A 17257-nucleotide genomic window follows, 5' to 3' on the forward strand; every position below is an offset into this window, starting at 1 on the left:
AGTGAATTCAGTTTTTAAATCCTTTTTATGTTTTATTTATTCTTTCACAATGTCATACATATGTAAAATGTACTTTGATCATCTCCCTCCCATTGTCCTCTTATCCCTTTCTCCCTCTCCATCTGTGTGTGTGTGTGTGTGTGTTCCACTTCACTCTATTAGGATTGCTTGTTCTAGCATGGGCCTTATGAGCTCCTCCCCATCCATGACGGACAGCTGGGGGGCCCCATTTTGTGGCTATCAGTTCATGGGGCATCATCCATACCATGTTGTAGAAAATGGATTTTCTTAGCGTGCCTTCCCATCCTTCACTTCTTCCACTCTATTTGCCCTCTCCGCCACGTTTCCTGAGCCTTGCAGAGGAGGATGCAGATGGCTCATCAACAGTCTCTTATTCTCAAGACTAAACGCCCTTACGAGTTTCCGCATTACCATGGTCTTTAAATCTTTATTTCTCCCCTGACCTGCCTTGCCTTAAAAGGTTGTTTGCAACATGTGTTATGGTCTCATCATTGTTTGTAGAGAAAGAGAATAGTTTTCCAGAAGCTTGTCTTCCTTAAGGGCTAGCTGAAGGACCTGAGTTCGGATCCCCATGCACCCACATAAAACATTCAACTTGACCAAAACGAGGCATGCCTGAGCAGAGACAGGGTGATGCTGGCGTTTGCCCGTCTGTTGGAGAAAACAGTGAGCTCCAGGTTCAGTGAGAGACTTTGTCTCAAGGGAATAACACCCTCCCTGCCATCCATAGATGCGTGCACACACGCATACACAACACACACGTAAATACACCTTCAAGAAACCAACAAAAATATGTGTTTCTCACATACGGTGAGTGCAGCATTTCCCTGCAGTTCCTCCCACACAACAAAGTTTTGATGAAGCCCTGGCTGCTTCCAACAGCTCTGATTCTGAGTCGGTGAGGCAGACAGTCAAAATCATTCAATCCCTAAAACACAAACAAACACCTCCCGAATCCTCTGCGCAGTTTCAGGAAAGACCCGAGAGGCTCTCTGGAAGCAGCCATAGAACCAAACCCATCATGGAAACATCGATTCAGCTACAATAGAACCCGACCTAAAAACCACACAAATGAACTAAACAGCTCTTCCTCCCAATCAGAACTCAGCTCAAGCCACAGCCTCAGGGCTAGAAACCAGCACTGTGTTTTATTTTGTTTGTGGTCCTTCTCATTTTAGCCTCTTCCATTCTTTCACTTGTTTGCACAACTGCAGACGCAACAGCCTTCCTGCCCAAGCACGTCAGGCAAATTAAAACCTCTAGCCTGGGGGAGGCTGTAATAGCTGGGTTAGAGCAGTCAAAAAAAGAAGAAGAAAAGCTTCACTAACAGTTAGTGGAGATTGAAGTCCTCACTTTGAGAAGACCAGCTTCTGCACGGTATGTTTTATTTACTGTTAGCTGATTTTTTGCTGCTTGTTTGTTTTTTTTTTCCTTTCTGTGGTGGCAGTGGAGGGTGGATAGCATGCACCACTGTGGGTGGGTTGAATATGGAGAACAATGTGAGGGAGTGGGTTTTCTCCTTGAACGGCCTAGGGTCCCCAGCAATCCAACTCAAGTTGTCAAGGCTTAGCAGCAATTACCTTTACTCCCTGAGTCATCTCACCGGTCCTGAACACAATTTTTGGGCTAGCATTCTATCTTGTATTATAAGTTTTGCCGTCAATTAGACTAACTATCATTGTTGGGGGGTATACAGTTGGGAAGAAAGGATACGATAGACAACTAGATACCCAGGATGGGTGCTACCGAACCATACATATAGTAGAGTCCTAAAGGGAATCTATTTTCGTTCGCACCTGCACACACAGGGTTCACATGCCTAATCCGGGCGCAGGGCATTGCTGCAACAGACCCTAGGGCACAGTGTTCTGACGCCTGTGTGTGGATCCCTTGGCCTGGCTGGCTCAGCCTGGCTGGTCATCTCAGAGGAAAAGAGGGATGGAAACGAATCCAGCGGTGAGGACAGGACCACCAAGCACAGGAGCCTGGAAGACTGTGGAATGGGGTTGGAAGTATGGTGGGGATCCTGAGTTCCAAGGGAGCTCTTACGGGACAGGGTCTGGTGCCCAGGTCTGGGTGAACCAAGCATGGGTTCCTACAGTCCCCGCCCCGTCCTGCCTGCCCGGGAACCTGGCTGTTCCGTGCAGCTGAACTTTTCTTTCTTTCCAGTTATGCCCAGGCCAGAGAGAAGTCTGCGGGGGCCCAGCCCTTTGCGGGCCCTGGACGTGTCCAGGAGGGAAAGCCCCAGAGAAGTCCTCTGTCCCCGCCCAAAACTCCAGCGAGCTGGGGCGACCCCACCCTGGAGAGGGGCTCTCGCCAAGCCTCCTCCGCCCGGTCCCTGGGGCTGATCACTCACGGGCAGCGCTGCTGGTGCTCCGACTCTGGCCGCGGCCATCCACACAGGGAAGAAGAGAGGGGAGGAAGGGGAGGGAGGAGGGCGGGGAGGGAGGAGGGCGGGGAGGGCCCTGGCGACTGCGCGGGGCGAGGCGGGTGGGGGGGGGTATCGCGCGGGGCATTCCTTTAGTCCCCGCCCCTCTTCCCTGCGGGATCTTCCCTTATTGCTCATTTCTCCACCCTGGATCCCCCAAAGTTTTTCTGCTGTGAGTTTGAACACTTGCTTCTCTCCCCAAGCCAGCTGTTCCGGGCAAGTCTTTCCCAAAGAAAGAGACGTAGCTTCACCCGCAGAAGTCGGAAAGGGGGTCACCAGATTATTCTGGAAGCCTCCTCTTTTCCTTTCAAAGTGGTACCAGTCGGGTCTACAGCGAAGGCGGGATAGTCATGCTAGGAAAAAAAAAAAAAAAAAAAAAAAGCCTCCTTCCTGGGTGAAATCCACACTCACAGAAGGCCAGGCGAGTGTGTGAAGGGCCACGCTGTGTGCCGAAGGCAGGAATCCTCAGCGCTTCCGAAATGCTTCCTGGAGAGTACGTGAGAGAGGAGAAAGGAAAGACCTCCTCCTCCCCAGGGTTTTCAGAACAGTACTTCTTCTCCTTGCCGGCCCACAGGTGACTCTCAGCACATCTTAGCCTCTTTCTCAAGTGAGACTGAACCAGTCAAAAAAAAAAAAAAAAAAAAAAAACACGGGAGTAGGACGCCCCTTTTCCTGGAAGGACGCCGCCGAATCCCAGAATGGAGTCTTGAGTTGGATTAGCTAAGGTGTGAGGGAAGAGGACATTCCGGACCGGAGGGTTTGGAATATTTAGGAGAGGTGGGAAATGATGCAACGGATTGTGAGTGTGAAAAAAAAAAATCACGAAGGTTTTCACGCAGAGCATTCCCATTCGTTTCGGCATTTCCCAGGATGGACACTCAGTGGGGCACCCGGTGAATCCCCGTACTCACAATGGCAGTTGAGAAATAATGGTTTAGTGGTCTGCACGATGAACTGCAAGGGAAGAGAACTCGTGCTTGAGTTAGGTGGGTAGGTATAGTTCAACCTGAGTGCTGGGCTGCCAGGTGGGGGAAGCTGGGAACCCTGGTGGAGTCTCCCCCTGAATTCACAGGGCAGTGGGATTCACCTTTAAAGCACCTTTCCCCGTGTCATCTTCCTGGCCTTGGAAAACCTGGTAAAATAGAAAAGATATTCAAGTAGTCTGTCCAGCCACCAGGATCCAGAGAGGAAAAGGAGCTCCAGAGAGGGCACAGGTGTGTCTGATGCCACGCAGTTGGACACACTTGGGATCATGTTATTCTCTGGTAAGATTTCTAAGTGTGTTTATGCTTAGAGCATAATACAATGGAAATAAACAGAAGGAACGCCCCTCACCTCCCCATTTTCCCTCAGTAATGGCCAAGATCTGAGGTTCAGCCAGTGAGCGCCCAGAACATAAGAAGTGAAAACCTGGTAAATTTGGTGGGGATGGATTTCCCAATGGAAGCAGACAGGAGCTGATCAGCCTTCTGGTAAGGAGGTGAGGGGAGCGAAGAGCAAAAAGGGCAGAGGAAAGGAGAGAAAGGAAGGAAGAAAAAATGTGGGGTCTGGCTAAGCATGGCGCAGCGATGCCTGCCTACCATGCAAAGCCTGGCGTTTGATTGCCAGCACAATGTTTTGTGTATATGTGTGTCCATCTGTGGGTATGTGCTTGGCTAGAAAGGAGCAGCAGATCCTCTGGAGATGGAGTTACAAGCAGTTCTGAGCTTCACAGCATGGGTACTGGGATCCAAACTCTGGTCCTCTATCAGGGCAACACCGTGCTCTTAACCATGGGGCCCTCTCTCTAGTCCAGAGCACCAAATAAGATAAATGATAAGTAGTTAGACAGACAGACAGATAGATAGATAATAGATAGAAAGATGGATAGATATTGATAGAGATAGTAGATGGTAGATGATAGATGGATAGAGATAGATAACAGATGATAGATAGATAGATAGATAGATAGATAGATAGATAGATAGATAGATAGCTATAGAGAGATAAATAGAGAGATAGATAGATGATAGGTAAATAAAGATAGAAGATAGATGATATATATTTAAAAATAAAGTAGGTGGCTGAGTTATGCTGTTGCTGTGCCTTGTTCTACCTCTAGCTTCCAAGGAGGCCAGCCCATCTCAGAAATGGCACAGCTAACTGAAGCGAAGAGGCATACAGAAATGAACACACGTGCAGAAGTCACTACCACTACAACGACTTTCAGAGTGCACCTTTTTATTTTCGCCATCTTTGAGATAAGCAGTATGGCTTTAGTTAGTGGGATGGATAGCTCAACTGGTGAAAGAAATAGCATGGAAACTCTGACACTTCTCTAGAGAGCAGATGGGCATGGACTTTTCTAAAGACTACTACAGTTCGCTGGTACCTGCTTTATCTTTTAACCAGGGACGCTCCTCCCCTTCTGTGATCCGCGCTGCTCTGGGGCTTGCCACTTTCCTCAACACAGATCTCTTTCTCCTAACTCCAGCACATATCTCCATGGGAGCCTCTCTGGCAGGGTCCTTTCTGTAATCAAATCTGGTGGCAAACAGCTTAGCCTATCCTCAGCTAAGCCACCACAGCCATGTCACCAGCTGGGACCTCGTTCAAGCTCCTTTTCCCTGCTGCACAAAACAGACCCTCAGAGAACATACTTCTCAACTTTTTAAATAACATTGATTTTTATTTTATGTGCATTAGCATTTTGCCTACATGTATGTCTGCGTGAGAGTGTCATATCTTGGAGTAACAGACAGTTGCGAGCCATCATGTGGGTACTGAGAATTGAACGTAGGTCCTCTGGAAGAGCAGCCAGTGCTCTTAACTGCTGAGTCATTTCTCCTGCCCCCACCCTTCTCAATTTTATTCAGAGCTTCCCCCCACTCCACCTCCCAAACTTTTCATGGACCCACTAAGAACTTCCTATGAGATTCCTGAATTCACACAGCAGTGGGATTCTGTTTTAAACATTTCTGGTATTGTCTTTGTGACCTTGGAAAGCCTAGTAAATGGAAAAGATATTGAAATAGTTTGTCCAGCCACTGGAATTCAAAGAATTCAGGATTCAGTATCACAAGAAGATCTTCAAAGTTTCTGCAGTAGGACCTGGGGAAAACTCAGCTACCTTAGAATTCTTCAAATCCAAGTAAGCTGAAGCTGTTAGGATCAATAGACCTTCAAGAGGAGGGCCAGGCTCAGTCTCAGATGGTTAACGAGAACACTATTCCTGCCAAACTTCACAGCCATAGTCTCTATTTGGATGACAAGAATCGTTTAGGACACAGTGGTAGCTGTGGGGGAATGTATTAAAGAAGAAAGAACTTGGTACCAGACATTTTACACTCACGAAACATTATGAGCTGACCCAAGCTACTGCTATGTTTTTTCCTGAGGAAATTCAGCTGCACTTTGGATGGGGATTTCCTGAGCTAAAAAGCCTACATCTTCAACAGAGAACGCCAACCGAAAGCAGTCGATTCTAACCAGGCAGCCATTGACAGTCTTTTAGCACAAAGATGACACTTCTGGTTTGGCTTGAGCTACCCTGACTGCTGGCTACAGCTGGTTGATGGCTCAGTGCCTGAGACTATCTATTGCCTGCTTTCTGTGTGCAAGATATCCTGCTATGCAGCAAACATCAGTCTAAGGAGTGATTCCTGCTTCAAGTTCCTGCAGGGGTAGAGGTCGATGTCATACGTTAAAATACAATGTGAAAATTGTCCGTTTAACCCAACTAAGGAGGTGACCTAGGTAGGAAAGACTGAAATGATGCAATGCCTACAGAACTCAGGAGACTGAGAAGGAAGTCATGAAGTCAAGGCCTAGCAAGAAGGAAGGAACAGTCAGAGAAATGGAGGGAGGGAGAGAGGCCAAGGGAGAATATTCTTCAGTATTTGAACAGGGTATGACTGACATTCTGTTGACTGGATTATGCTGTTTCTATTCTAGGGCCCCGGAGATTTCCCTTCTGGGCCATCCCACCGTACTCCCTGGTGTTTAGAAAAGCAGTGGAGTTCAGGAGTAATTGAAGACCCCAGTAAAACCAACACTACGGTTCCAACTGGGAAGTTGCCTTTTGAGGCCCCTCCACTTTAGCCTCCAGCATGCTTTCTCTGCTAAGTCTGTTCACAGAAAGTTGGTCAAAGATTTGGAAGAACAGAGCTGCCCTTGCCAGCTAGCCTCCTAATTTGGAGCTAATTACTGAACAGCTCAGAAATGTGAGGCAGAGGAATGCGCTTGCTTACTGCCTTCCCATTCATCACCATGGTATCTGAGGACATGGCTCTCGGCCGAGAACAGGAACTTCCTCTTCAAACACAGAACAGACAGCCCTTGTTGGTCTGGCTCTCGGATGTTTCTTAGTATCATCTGCCATTGTCTATGGTTCTCTTCTTGTTAAAGTTATGGAAAATGTTGAGGACTTTGAAGACCAGGGAGGGCTGAGCAGGTAAGAGCACTCATTGCTCTTGTAGAGGACCCTGGTTCAGTTCCCAGCACTGACATGGTTACAACCATCTACAACTCCACCTCCAGGAAACTGGCTCTCTTCTGATGTCCGTGACCATCACACATGCGCATGGCACACATACATGCATGCAGACTAACACGCATGCACATAGAATCAAATAAATATTAAAAATACTATTTTTAAAGACCGGGATCAACCTCAAGAGATAACGATGCATAAAACAGATCTATAAACTGTACCTTTTCTGTCTGGGCATTTTTACCATGAAGAAGGCTTTCAGTCGACTGAAGAAAGCTTTGGTGGCAACTCAATCTGTGCCTTTCAGCTAGTCGGTTCCACTTGTTTCAACTTGTTTGCAAACATTCTGAGTTTTTGGTTGTTTGCCGTTTTTTAACAGTGCTAAGTTCCCTCTGTCTTGCAGTGACCAGATACTTGGCAGAAAAAACTCAATGGACGAAAGTTTTATTTTCGTCAATGGAGATGTCAGTCCATCCCAGAAGGGGAGGTCTGGCAGTGGTAATACATGCCAGGGTTGTTCACTTCTTTGTGGTTCAGGAAGCAGAACAGACTAGACTGTGGGGGCCAACCCCCATGACCCACTTCCACCAGGTAGGCCTTCCTTACACCTGAAGACTCTACAGCCTTCAAAACAGTCCATGAGATGGGCGCTGAGCAAACAAAGCATGAGCCTGTGAGGGATGTTTCAGATACAAATGGCAACAATGGACCAGGGCCTTAGAAGCAGTCATGTTAATGGTCATGTCAATTTACCCAACAGTGTCTAACCATCACACCAAAAGCAACAGTTCTGCCTGGAGAATGGAAACTTCCTCTTTGGACACAGAACAAACTATCCCTCATCAGAGTGGCTCTCACATGCCTTCCCAGACATTATCTGCCAACGATGTTGTTATGTTCATGTTAAATCCCAGTTTATATGACAATCCAGTTTATCAGCTTTAGAAGCCAGCAGCATTGCATCTGACAACTTAATTGAGGGTGCCATTGACAAACGACATGACAAGACACATATTCCTCCGTCTCTCAAGCTGTGCCTGAGGGCTCGTCTCCATGCTCTGGCTGCTTTCCGTGTGTACGGTGCCTCCAGGCACTAGGAGCCATGCAAAGGACTTCCCTTTCCATCAGACAATCTTTTTTCCATTTGAAATTTCTCATCACATAATTTATCTTTTATTAAAACATATACGAGCATTAGATAAGAGCAAGAATAATTACTTTTCTAAAATTACTTCTTTTTTTCTGTGTGTGTCTGTGTGTGGGTATGTACGAATGAATATGATGTTCACAGAAACCAGAAGATGATGTCAGGGCCCCTGAAGCTGAAGTTACAGGTGGTGAGCCACTTCATGTGGGTGCTGGGGCTAGAATTTCAGTTTTATACAAGAGCAGGTGCCTTTAATCTTTGAGCCATCTCTCCAGCCCCATGAATAAGTTAAAATGTTAAAAACTAAATCTTTATTAAGAGATTATGTTCTTCATCTATTTCCTAGTTTCCCAAATTTGCAACAATATGCATGTAATATATAATCAAGAAAAGGTAGGAAATGTCATTTTAATAAGTTCTCCAGAAAACAAGTAGTCTTAGTTAGGGTTTCTATTGCTATGGAGAGACACCATGGCCATAGCAACTCTTATAAAGGAAAATATTTAATTGGGGCTGGCTTACAGTTCAGAGCTTCAGTCCACTGTCATCATGGCATCGTGCAGGCAGATGTGATACTGGAGTAGGAGCTGGGAGTCCTACATCTTGCAAGCAAGAGGAAGTCAACTGAGACACTGGGCAGTATCCTGAGCATAGGAAACCTCAAAGCCCACCCCCACAGTGACACACTTCCTCTAAGGCCATACCCACTCAACAAAGCCTCACTTCCTAATAGTGTCGCTCCCTATGAGATTATGGGGACCAATCACATTCAAACTAGCACACAAGTCTTTATGCTGTTGCGTTTGTGGCTTTCGGTACACATGCACCTCAGTCACTATCTGAGTCTCCACTGCCGAGACCGGAAATCTCCTCTCAGTTTTCACTGCCCGTGCCATGAGAGGCCTATGCGGTGAAGAGGGCATTTCTGAGAGGAGGCATAGGTGGTAAGTATAGGGCTGTCATGAGAAGGGCTTCCGGAACTGAGAAAGGGTGAGAGACCATGACTGCCCAGGATGCGGCACTCCTCCAGCCCAGGGAGTAACCAAGACAGCCTCTAGTGAGTCCGAGGGCTCAAGAGAGACCAATTTCCCTGACATGGTGTCTCACATGTTGCCTGGTGTAGCCTCAAAGGCTCCTCTACCTGAGCTCCCCAGCAGCTGGGACTCATGGCCGACTTGGGGTTTCTTGAAGATGTCTTGGCTGAATTCCCAACCGAATTTGGCTTCAGTGAAAGGAGAATTACACTTCAGGGGAAAAGTTTAGGAATGAACAAATGGCACCCACTAAATACAAGTTTTAAAGGTCATCAGAGAAAACAGAGATGTCATACATTATGTGGCTTGGCTACCATGTGCGTCTGAACAGTCACTGGGAAGTTTATATTGAATGTCAACACGATCAAAAGGTGAAGCAACCAATTTAAAGTGGAAGGGTTTTCTCTCTACAGAGTGGAAGGAGGACTGGGGACAGTTTTTTGTCTGTTTTCCACCAGGAACATGTATGTTAGAACAGCCTGACTCACACTGAGGCTCATAGCTCTGATTAAAGTAAAGTCAATTTGGGGGCTGGAGAGAGATGGCTCAGCAGTTAAAAACACATACTGTTCTTGCAGAGGACCGGAGTTCAGTTCCCAGACCTACGTCACGCAGTTCATGGAGCCTGTGACTCCGGTTCCAGGAGACCCAATGCCTCTGGCCTCCTGCACTTATGTGTACCCTATCACACACACAAAGACATACACATAATTAAGAATAATAAAAAAGTTAAAAAATGAAACACAGAGTTGAAGGAAAATAGCCTCTATGTATTACTTTGTGTTTCTTGATTTGAGACAATCCCAGAACAGGATGAGAGTTCATGATTATATCACTACTATGTCGTGACGCAGCTCTCCAGGCAATTGATGTAGCTGTTTGTGCCCCTCCCCTCCACACACAGTGTGCAGTACCTAAGCACACGTTCCCTGCACTAATCGATCGTGATCACTAATGAATAAGACAGGTTCAGAAACCAGTGCTAACCATACTCACCGGCACATGTGTAGAACTGAAACATTCAGATGAAATAACCCAGTGTCTTAGACTTGCCTTAACACTCCAAGAAAAAAAAGTGTGTGCAATAGGGTAAGCAAGCTTAGCAAAGTATTTCTGATAACTGACAGGGACACGAATCTGTTCTCTCCACATCTGTGCACATTTTGAAACTCTCATTATAAATGAGCGATGACAAGTTAGTGGCACAAATACACTAGATTTGCTTGATAGTTGGCAAGGTCTGTCTGTAGAGGAGAGAAGTGGGGGCTAGAGAGGTGGCTCAGTGGTTAAGATCACTCTTGCAGAGGACCCAGGCCCAGTTCCCAGCACCCACATGACAGCTTGCAACAGCGTGACTCGAGTTCCAAGTGATCCAATGTCTTCTTTTGGCCTCTCCAGGTACCAGGCACACATACAGTACATGTACATACATGTAGACAAAGCAATCATACACACAAAAAATAGGTAATTTTTTTATGTCAAAGGAGAAAAAGAATCAGGCCAAGGGTTGAAGAGACAATGGCAGTTAGGAGCATCTGCTGCTCTCGCAAAGGACCTGAGTCCGGGTCCCACGCATTGGTCACTCACAGCTACTGAGAGCTCCAGCCCCAGGAGGTGCTATACCTCCAGCCTCTGCAGGCACCTGCTCTCCTGTGTACACACACACCTACATAACTTTTAAAAATAAAACCTTTTAAAAATAAAAAATATATATCAAGGGCAAATATTATATCTGGCCTTTAAATGAATCTGAGAAGCTAACTAGCTGAACATTTTACAGGCTTTTGAATGAAGGTATGAAAGAGGAGGCAGGATAAAGTAATGGAGTTACTGAGAAATGTCATAGTTTACCCCCCAGAAACAGCACCTGGAGCGGAATGCCCATCCAAAAGCCCTCCTGAGGAGTGGGCTCGGGGGTGCACTCGTGTGGCTGTGGCTGGGTTGCCTCGGCCCTCTAAGCCTTAGTTTCTATCCGGGAGACAATGACAAGCCACCAAGCACAAAACATCTGCTTGCGGTCTTGGGAGTGGGGCGCAGGGACAGGCACCCAGGGGTTTGCACTGAAATGGCACATGTCTAGGAGAGACCAGAGTTCTCTGTTTAAAAGGTGGGTGCCCCCAAAACTCAAGGGCCTTCTAGAGGCTGGACTGTCTGACAGCTCAACTAGAAAGTTGATCTCTAGGTCAGTGGGACTGGACGCGTTTGAACCTCCTTTATCACATTGTCACAGACAGCCCGCAAGGTTCGTGTGGGTAGGAATTTATTGGCATGAATTTCCTTGAGCAATTATTCTAACACAGAGTGCCGCACAGCTGCAGACACGACAGCAAACCCATGGGCTGCGAAGGATGGGAGGCTCATCACCTCCAAGGAATGGAGGGGAGGGGGAGATGGGGAGGACGGGGAGGGAAGGGAGAGAATCTTTTAAAAAGAATCTGAGACATCTTTCAATTTTCAATTATAAGAAGAAATGACAATACAGGAAGTAATGACATCTGACAATTTAAGCATTTTATCCAGAAACATATATCTATTCCACAGATACAAGATCCATTGTCATATAATTGAGCTTGAAAATATACAAAATGTTTGTTGTTCTTACATACTGAAATTAGGTCCTAATTTCAAAAAGTGCACAGTAAAAACAGCATAAGGAGACCACAATATCCATGGCTGTGTCTATTGTTTTCCATTTGACTGTCAACATCAAATCCTGTATTTGCCTTGCTGTTTACAAATATACATCAAATGTCTCAGGGTCGCGGACAACACTGGCTAGTTTACTAGGTCCAACAGCTTCCCAGAGGCCGCCAGCACTGGTTGTGGGGTCTGGCCCCGAGACTCTTTGCAGCAGCTGCAGCCGGTCTGGAGGGAACAGTCACTGTCCAGCTCTTTGTCAACTATCGACTCCTGTTCTTCTTAGAATTTCCCTGTACAAGGAACAACGGCCACCATCAGAACACAAGCTTCATGAAAAGCGTTCACAGCTTATAAAACAGGCTGTCTGGGGGCCATGCTGTCCCGCAGAACACTCTGGCTTCCCGTGTGGACAGCAGCTGAGAGAACCTGCAGGTCAGCTTTTCTTCAGTGACCACAAAGCTGCTGTCACTTTGACTTTCCCTTTTCCCAACTTCCATGGATATGGATCCAACCCCTCTCAGGGCCAATGGTGGATAATAAAGAAAGCCAGTGACACCCAGTTAACCAAATTCCTTTCCTTATGCGATTTCATGAAGCAAACAGTTTTAGCGCCAATGTATTTTTCTGTTGTTTAAATAAACAGGTTTGACAGCAGTGGCTCTCAACTTCCCTAATGCTGTGACCCTTTAAGACAATTCCTCATGTTGTGGTGACCCCAACCACTTCACTGCTGCTTCATAACTGTAATTCTGCAACTGCTATGCTATAACTGGAAGTATACTGGCTGGTCGTCATCACAGAGATGGCCCAGACAAGTGCCAGGAACCCTCTCCACACAGTGAGAAGTCGATGGCTACCCTGAAACGATACTGGGGAGGGTTGTGTAGTGCAGACTCCAGTGAAGCAACCCAGCATGTTCCCTGGGGAAATCTCGCCAAGCAGACTCGGTCTGCTCCACCAGTGTAAGACTGCAGCTACACTCTCTACGGCCTCTTCAGCTCATGGACGGGTGATAAAGGCCTGGCTTACAGAAGAGCTCTGACCATCTGAGATGACACACAGAAGTGAGCGAGCACCCAGTGTCGTGAAGCTGACATTCACTAACAGAGAGTGGTATACCATATATGGAGATGCATGCCTACCTAAGCACATTACCCAGTATCTACAGACTGGCTCGGACAGAGGCCCCCGAGAAACAGAATCAACAGCAATCCTAGAGATAAAATGGTTAGCACCCCTAGGTTATATGGGCAGTTACGAGAAGAAAGGACTCCATTCCACTCCTGGGCATATACCCAAAGGTCATTTCCTACTGCAGAGACTTCTGCATATCCACGTGAATTTCTGCTCTACTCAGAATAGCAAGGGAACAGAACCAGCCTCGACGCCCACCAACTGATGAAGAGGGGGGAGACAGATGATATGCAATATTATTCAGCTGTAAAGAAAAATGAGATTTGCAGGAAAATGGAGACTCGGGAAGCATAACATTAACAGAGGTGACCTAAGCTGAAAAAGAAAAAGCGCATGCTCCCTCTCATATACGACACTAGCCTCTAATGTATGGATACATGGAAACAGGTCTAAGTGTGGATCTGCTACAACACTTAGGAAAGAAATCAAGAGAGGGCAATGTGAGGACAGAGTGCAGGCGGGGGACACACGAGCCAGGAAAGAGGATGTTAGGCTAATTTTGTTGTGGTTGCTGTTGTTTTTGCCAGTTTCAACTCTGTTTCTTCTTTCTGTGTGGTAGATAACTGAATTAAAATGTAGTAGATACTGAAAGAATAAAACCCTAAGTCAAGTCTACAGTCTCAAACTGTGCAGCTCACTGAGAGGCCAGCGTTTGGGACTGATAAGTGTCTCGGTGGCTTCCTTAAGCTGTGTGAGGCTTTTATTTGTGGATTAACGAGGATAAATGATTTTACTGAATGAAACAATTTGCTAAGCGTCCCACAAAGGCATTAGAATCTTCTGCAGACAGAGCATGCTCCCCTCCTGCAGACAGAGCATGCTCCCCTCCTAAGGCCGTCTACTGGTCCCCTCACTCACACACAAAAGCATAAATGTCAAAGGGCAGCAGGTCAAACCACAGCTTAGACTAAGCCAAAGAAACCATTTTTCTTTCTGGACAGAGAAATGAGGCGCAGGACGGTGACTCACAAGTACGTGCTCTCACCCTTGCTCTTGAAAGACATCACAGTGACGTGTCTTCTACCAGCTGCATCAGCCATTCCCACTCCCCGCCCTGCACACACCTTACTGGACATCTTCAGCGTGTCGATCTCTTCCCTCTGCTTGGACAGTGTCTCGTTCATGCTGCACAGGTGGTCACTCATCATGCTTAACTGATCCTCGTAGCTCCTCTTGGTGGTTGTCAGCTCATCCTAAAAGCAGGGGAAAGAGAAGGCCTGTCAAAGTTACTTCTTTATTACAAACATCTGGAGAGCAGCCTAGCTGATTAGTTCACAAAAAGGTAAAGCACAGGTTGAACTGAAAAGAAATGGGGAAATGTATAAGCCTTCAAAGATGTGTTCATAACTTACTTGGGAAAACTTACGGGCTGGAGAGCTATCTTAGCTCGTCAAGTGCTTGCTTTGCAAGCATGAGGCCCCAAGTGCCTGAGAAGCTGGGCCTGTGTGGCACACTAGGAATCGCAGCGCTGGGGAGGGACAGATCGCTGGACTCACTGATGAGCTAGCCAGGCTACTTAGCCAGTCTGAGTACAGGCATGCTTGCACAAATGTTCCCGCATGTCCAAAATATAAGCATTCCCTCCTTGGCTGGGTACAGGACTGTCAAAAGCCTGAGGTGAATTGATGCTTCCAAACCACCCCTGGTTTTCAAAGGCTCTGCATAGACCTGGCCTTCTGCTCCTTCCCAGGAGGACACCTTCTTGCCTGCACTTCATGCTCTCCCCGGCCTCTTCAATGTCTCCTAAGTAATCTGAGAAGTTGATCTGAAACATGGACCACTGTGTTCCTGGGTTTTCCTGTGTCTCTCTCATGTTGACACCAACAAGGGCTTCCTGGAAGGCGATATCAGAAACTGGAATTTGATCGTCTGCTTATGTATTTGTATATACATACTGAAGCAGGGTCTCACTGTGTATTCCTGGCTGCCCTGGAACCCAGACTGTAGACCAGGTTGGCCTCAGAGATCCACCTGCCTCTTCCTCCCAAGTGCTAGGATTAAAGGCGTGTGCCACCATGTCTAGCAAAAACAAGGGTATGAAACCCAGCAGTGAGGAAGGAGGAATGTTTTGCAGCCACCCTCTTAGGTTTATTTAGGTCAGTTTCTGAAACAAGAGAGAATAATGTGGGCAAAACAAGCCTGCAGCCAGTCATGATGAGTGTTTACAAGGAAGAAGAGAAAGAAGGATTATGGGTAAGTGAAAATAAACAAATGCAGACTACAGCAGAATTTGAAATTAAAATCAGAAACAAGATGACCACTCTTTGCCTAGTATAAGTAATGCATGCCTTTCAGGTGAGTTAGACATGAATGTGTGCTTAAGGCCAGCAATCACTTCCCAAGGGAAGGCACTGGCACAAAGGTCACCTTCAGGAACTCACCTGCAGCCTGCTGCTGCTCTGACTGGCTAGCTTCAGCTCCTCGGTCAGCGTCTCCTTGCACTTCTCCGCCAGGGCTAGTCTCTTTGAGAGCGCTCGGCACTGTACAATCAAAACATCAGACTTTATCCTGGGAAGGTTAGTGGGTTATAGTCACCAAAGCCAAAGGCCATCATCCATTCCAAAACTCTCTACTGAACACACGTGCCGGAGAACCAGGACGGAAGATGAAGCCACACCCTCTTGTTTTAATAAGGTAAAAAGGCCAGCAGTCCAAGTTCATCAGTGTTCTCAGCTCCAGTGATTACAAAGCACACGAGAACATTCTCTATTTACACAGGGTCCATTTATACTCCTGTGGATAGAGGACACTGGTTATCTTAAAAGTGATCAAAGGTTGCCGACCAGGGGCCCTATCTGGGATTTGGGTTTAAAGTTATTCTGTAGAGACCCTAATGCAGGAAGGAACCACGACATCTTTATAATCCCACTGTAAGACTTATGCTGACGATACGGGGAAGACAAATCTCTTAAGAGTTTTACTGAGCCCAGATGATTCAAAACAGAGCAGATGAAAAGGAAAAGGGGAAATTTTATTTCATTATTGTTCAGGGTGATTTGAAGACACACATTGAATGCTGCGTAGACATCAGGATCTCCAAATATCCTTTCCAATGAAGTCATACGGGGAGGCACTACTTCCTGTTTATAGCTGAGAACAAACTGGGACAATCTAAAAATTCTTATATCATAATTGTGCTGAAAACATGTACTAAAATAGGCAGAACTCATGAAAATGAGACAGACTAAAATTCCCCGTTACTCATTTGTCCTCAAGAAAACTTCAGGACAATCTGTACGATCAAATCAGCCACTTCCCTCTGTGCTCAGCACTGACCCTGACCAAGAGGGAGAAAGCAAGCAAGGCACGGTCCACAAGAAGATGACAATCACATTGGGAACACTAACCCAGAGAGCAGACAGGGAAGCAGATATGTGGTATCAGTTGCAGGCCCAGCTCAAGAGACAGCAGTTCCACCATGGGCCAGGCTGTTTGCTGTGCCCCCATCTATACTGTAACACAAGCAATCATAAGAGACCACCAATGAAAGGGGGCGCAGCAGCTCCCTGCACACTGGGCTGATTTATTTTAAAAGAAGAAACATGAGGTGCTTTTTTACCTCAAGCAACTGGCTGCCTGTCAACTTCATCTCTGCAATGTCGGAGACAATCACAGATGACACTAGGTCCAAGAAAGAGTCCTTTCCTTTGCGGTTTAACACCTTAAAGTGCTACAATTCTCTGACTGTCTCTTTAATTAATTCTTACTATAAAGTGCGAACTGAAGACTTAAAACCCTGCATGTACCCACCCAGCCTTCTTCCTTCCTTATTCTTTAACATTTGTACTGATTTCATTCACTTCCTGATGTGAGATCTCCTTCTTTATATGTGTTGCTTTTATTGGTTGTTGAATAAGGCTGTTCCAGCCAATGGCTTAGCAGAATAAAACCAGGCAGGAAATCAGAACAGAGATATATAGAGAGTAGGCAGAGCCAGAGAGACTCCATGTAGCTGCTGAAGGAAAAAGACGGCAGAATGCCAAAACCTTACCAGTATGCCAGAGCCTCTTGGCAATACACAAATTAATAGAAATGGGTTAATTTAAAATATAAGAATTAGCCAGAAATATGCCTAAACTTTTGGCCAAGCAGTGCTGTAATTAATATAGTTTGTGTGATTATTTGTGTCTGGACAGCTGGGAAACAAACGAGCAGTCTCGGTCTACAACTTCCCCTTCCCCTTTGCAAATTCCATGTATAGTGAACAGTGAGTTTTATTTATATAAACTATGGAGTAAAGGAAGAAGAAAAGGTGACAAAAGTAAGATTTTGTATCTTTTATAAATTAAAATAGGTGCCATTTTCCATTTTATCATTTAAAT

At 46.2% G+C, this 17257-nt stretch overlaps 2 protein-coding genes across 2 annotated transcripts in view; both read right to left on the bottom strand.

The window, feature by feature from the left end:
- Positions 1-2432, bottom strand: part of Ston1 (stonin 1) — a 44175-nt gene extending 41743 nt beyond the window's left edge. Inside the window, exon 1 of the mRNA XM_057766415.1 lies at positions 2378-2432. The gene's annotated coding sequence lies outside the window, so the exon portion shown is untranslated. The remainder of the gene's footprint in view (positions 1-2377) is intronic.
- Positions 2433-11161: 8729 nt separating this feature from the next.
- Positions 11162-17257, bottom strand: part of Ppp1r21 (protein phosphatase 1 regulatory subunit 21) — a 66592-nt gene continuing 60496 nt past the window's right edge. The window contains exons 20-22 of the mRNA XM_057781471.1: positions 15317-15415; positions 14000-14128; positions 11162-12031 (exon numbers count right to left, since the gene is read on the bottom strand). Coding sequence (XP_057637454.1) covers positions 12002-12031; positions 14000-14128; positions 15317-15415 — 258 coding nt within the window. The 3' untranslated portion in view covers positions 11162-12001. The remainder of the gene's footprint in view (positions 12032-13999; positions 14129-15316; positions 15416-17257) is intronic.

The sequence above is a fragment of the Chionomys nivalis genome, chromosome 1 (genome assembly GCF_950005125.1).
Source record: "Chionomys nivalis chromosome 1, mChiNiv1.1, whole genome shotgun sequence".
Taxonomy (NCBI): domain Eukaryota; kingdom Metazoa; phylum Chordata; class Mammalia; order Rodentia; family Cricetidae; genus Chionomys; species Chionomys nivalis.